Raw genomic sequence first — 4,165 nt, 5'->3', positions numbered from 1 at the left:
CCTACAGAGTACAAGCAATCAGGTATTTAATGAGAGGCATTTCTATGGAAACAATCAAAACAAAAAAAATTTAAAAAAAAACAAAGGTGTGTGACTGGAGCAGATTGTAATCCCAATTTCTGACTTCTGAAGGCAGCCAGATTTCTAGGTGTTGGGCTTAAATCCTCTTCAAATGGAGTGAGGACAGACAGTGGCAATCTAATAGATTTTCCCGGGTCACAGTTTGAATCTCTGGTGATGCTTCTGAGTGGCCCACGCAGCAACAGACATGAAGATTGTCCATACATGAGCTGTTACGGTGATTTCTCTGAAATTTATATTAAGTGTCCTATTTTAGCCTGCATAGCTTCAGGAAAAGGGCAGTTTTAGTTCTCAATGATTCCAAGTCAGGAGGATGGGAGAAGAATTTGAAACATTAGTTTGGAGAGTTGTAGCCAGATATTAGAGGAAATGAGAAATCAGTATGCAGACCAGTTTATAGGTAGACAACAAAACCTCAATGACAATTAACAGAACTAGTATTTAATATCCTCAAGTACATATTAAATTTTCTACTGAAACATAATTTTTCTGTCTAAAATTACCCCCATTTTTATCAAAGATAACCAACTTAAGACTAATTTGCTTGCAAATTAAGTCTAGTTTCAATAAACTTGGCTTGATTATTTATATGAGTACAGCAAGAAAAAGTGACTGACCATATAGGCTCCTTTAAGTCTGCTTTGCTGGAACTTTTCATAAGGAATCCCAGATTGAACTTTTAAAATTCTACATGACTATTCTTGAGGCTTGGTTGGGAGGGGCCAGGGCAATAGGCCACGGCTGGCAGGGACTTAGGATGGGACATTTTTAGAGTGAGAAAGTCAGTGGAGAAGAATCCAGGAGAGGGGACAAATGGAGCCAAGCCCCTGACTGGCTGAGGGCTGGGCCCAAAAGACAAGATGGTGTGGGGTTGACTGTCTGCCTAGGGTTTAGCTAGGTGTGTAAGGCTCTAGAAGAAGCTGGTACAGTCATCCACTCATCGACATTAACTGATGGCTACTCTGTGCCAGACAGTGCCTAGAGGAGGAGATTGAGTGCTGAATACACTCCTTTACCCTATTCCTGAGGAGGCCAGAGTGTGGAGGCAGAGGGGACGTAAGACAGAGCCTGGTCTTCCCTCTCCTGGAGGACTCAATGCTCTTGAGCAACCCTGCCTATGACACTCCCCATGGGCCCCAGGAGAGGCCAAGACGTTGTCAGGGAGATGGAGAAACCATTTCTTCACCTTCCACAGGAGGCTTCCCGCTCCCACTGCCCAGCAATCCTGTGAGGCAACAGCAGGGGCTGAGGCAAGTCCAGCTCACAGCCGGGGAGGAGATCAGGGATGGGGCAGGTCAGGAAGACGCGTGGTTGGGCCATTGCATCAGGCCCAGGAGGGGCATAAAGGAGGGTCCTGCATGCTGGGAGGAGGCCGACTTGGGGACCATGGAGACTCAGAGGGCCAGCCTCGCCCTGGGGCGGTGGTCACTGTGGCTACTGCTGCTGGGACTAGTGGTGCCCTCGGCCAGCGCCCAGACCCTCAGCTACAACGAGGCCGTGATTCGTGCTTTGGATCGTCTCAACGAGTGGTCCTCAGAAGCTAATCTCTACCGCCTCCTGGAGCTGGACCCACCTCCCAAGGCCGTGAGTCAGGAGGACCCTGGGGAGGGGGCTGTCTCCCGCCAGCCATGGCCACACTGTCACCGCCTCTGCTCAGGCTGTACCTCCTGTCAGGAAGGGACTTCTCCCTCTAGGTGGGCTCCCACCTCTTCCAGGAAACCTTCCCAGAGCTGGGTCCCCTCCCAGCATGAGAGCTTCCTGCCTTAGCATCTCTACTGTGGGAACAGGTGCCCTGGGCTCCAGGGCTTTCTGGGAGCTCCAGGGTAGGGGGGATGGTTACTCGGTCTGTGATGTGACTTCCCTGCTTTAAGTCCCATCTGTTCCTTATTGTCTTCCTACCAGGGAGGGCTCTGCTCAGCTTGGAGATTCCAGTGACAAGGTCTTTCCCTGCAGGTGGTCCCTGACTTGCCTCAGCCCCTCCTTGGGGAAGGTGTTCTCATCAGAGCTGGTCTGAGGTCCCCTCCTGCTCTCTGTGTGCCCATGAGTCCAGGAGTGGGCTCTGTCCCCTTCCCCTGTGCACCCAGCACCAAACCCAGGGCCAGGCACACAGGAGGGGCTGAAGAGGCTGCCGTCTAGGTGAGGGGCAGGGAGACAGATCAGAGAAGGAAGCATGAGCTTGAGCCCAGTCACCCCACTTTGATCCTTGACCAGGATGAGAACCTGGACACCCCAAAGCCTGTGAGCTTCACGGTGAAGGAGACCGTGTGCCCCAGGACGACCCAGCAGCCCCCGGAGCAGTGTGACTTCAAGGAGAATGGGGTGAGGCTGGGGGCTTAGAGTGCTGGTGGATGCTTCCCAGGGAGCTGAATAGGGGGCTTTGGGGAAGATTTCTAGCCCCTGGGCTGAGGCTGGGAGGCAATGGTCCGGGGGTTCCAGTTTGAGCTCGAACCTCCCCCTTACAGCTGGTGAAAGAGTGTGTGGGGACAGTCACCCTGGCTCAGATCAGGGACAACTTCGATATCACTTGCACTGTGGTGAGTGGCCCGTTCTGTGTTGTGGAGCTAATAACAGGGTGCGTTGAGGAACATCCTTTGGACCAAATACCCACTGCCCCTTCCAGGGCACAGAAAGGCCCTCTTACCTGGCCCCTCCCTCACCCGAGCCCCAGGCCTCCAGGACTGGCTCTGCCATCCCTTAGAGCAGTGGTTCTCTAAGTGGGGTCCCACCCGGGAACTTGACAGAAAGGCAGATTCCCAGGCCACACTCAGACCTCCTGAATCAGACTCTGGGCTGGGGCCCAGCCATTTGTATTTTCACAAGGCCTCCAGGGGATTCCGACTGTGCTGAATTCTGAGAGGCACTGACTAGAGTAATGTGCTTTCAGCCCCTACTCCCGTCTAGCTTTGCTGGGATGGGCTTGTGACCCTGGGAATCCCCTTGCCATCTGTGGACCCCAGTTTCCTCATCTGTCTGTGGATGTAGGGTTTCAACCACATGCTCCAAAGGTCACAGCCAGAAAGTGAACTGGGGCCCAAAGTCTCCTGAAGTCACCCAGTTAGTGGGGATGTCCACGTGGGGAGGATTCTGGTCTTACCCTGGGCCCATTTTCCATAGTAACTTGTTTCTTCCTGTTGCATAGCCCCAGAGTGTCAGGGGACTGAGAAGCCTCGGTAGGAAGATACTAAGAGGTTGGAAGAAGTATGGCCCGATTATCGTCCCAATAATCAGATTAATTGGGTGAATTGTGAGCCCAGGGAAAAGACCTAAGGGTCTGCCTGCCCTGGTTCAGACTTCTAGACTCTGAGAAATAAATTCTTGTGAAAGCAACTTACTCCAGGCGTCAATTTCATTTGTCTCCCCTCCTCCCACTTACCAGGACCGAGTCCTTAGCTCCGGGTAGCCTCTTTTGTGTGTGTGTGTGTGTGTGTGTGTGTGTGTGTGTGTGTGTGTATGTGTGTGTGTATGTGTGTGTGTGTGTGTGTGTGTGAGAGAGAGAGAGAGAGAGAGAGAGAGAGAGAGAGATCACTCCTGTAAACACAGTCATGGGTGAGGCCCCTATTCCTTCCAGGAGGGCATGGGGAGAGGCCAGGGCCAAGAGGTCCATTCTCGGGTCCCTCCCATGCCCTTCACACACCTCTGCCCTCCTCCTCCAACACCCAGTAGGGACTTTAGGATACCTGCTCTGTGTGTAGTGCTGGTGGGGATGCTGTCCCTGCTCACATGGAGGTGACAGTCTGGAGGGGCCAGGCTTTTGTTAAACACTCACAGAGACGCAGTTCAGTCTCAGGGTTAAGCCTACAGGTACAATGCCCATAGCGTTTCACTTGCCCTTGACAATCTTAACTCTGGAAAGCCCACCCCTCCTTGCTTTTCCTTTGGCATTGAGACACATCACTGTTTCTTCAGCTGGGTCCCAGATTTCAGTTGTGAGCTTGTGTTTATTTTTATTTTTGGCTGCACTGGGTCATCGTTGTGGTGCTCAGGCTCTTTGTCGTGGGCTTCTCTCTAGTTGCGGCACGCGGGTTTAGTTGCCCCACGGCAGGTGGGCTCTTAGTTCCTCAACCAGGGATCGAAGCCACGTGCC

The 4,165-nt window shown here is 52.5% G+C and overlaps 1 protein-coding gene across 1 annotated transcript; it reads left to right on the top strand.

Annotated features, from left to right (window-relative positions):
* The first annotated feature begins 1,383 nt into the window (after nt 1–1,383).
* On the top strand, nt 1,384–3,413 carry LOC101282698 (cathelicidin-5-like). Its single transcript, XM_049716211.1, has 4 exons — nt 1,384–1,665; nt 2,293–2,400; nt 2,544–2,615; nt 3,221–3,413. The coding sequence occupies exons 1-4, from the start codon at nt 1,468–1,470 to the stop codon at nt 3,320–3,322; spliced, it is 480 nt and encodes a 159-aa protein (XP_049572168.1). The 5' UTR covers nt 1,384–1,467; the 3' UTR covers nt 3,323–3,413.
* The last annotated feature ends 752 nt before the right edge of the window (nt 3,414–4,165 follow it).

Source organism: Orcinus orca, chromosome 10, assembly GCF_937001465.1.
Source record: "Orcinus orca chromosome 10, mOrcOrc1.1, whole genome shotgun sequence".
In the NCBI taxonomy this organism is placed as follows: Eukaryota; Metazoa; Chordata; class Mammalia; order Artiodactyla; family Delphinidae; genus Orcinus; species Orcinus orca.
Note: the sequence above shows the minus strand (reverse complement) of the source record. Positions and strands in the feature narration are given on the sequence as shown.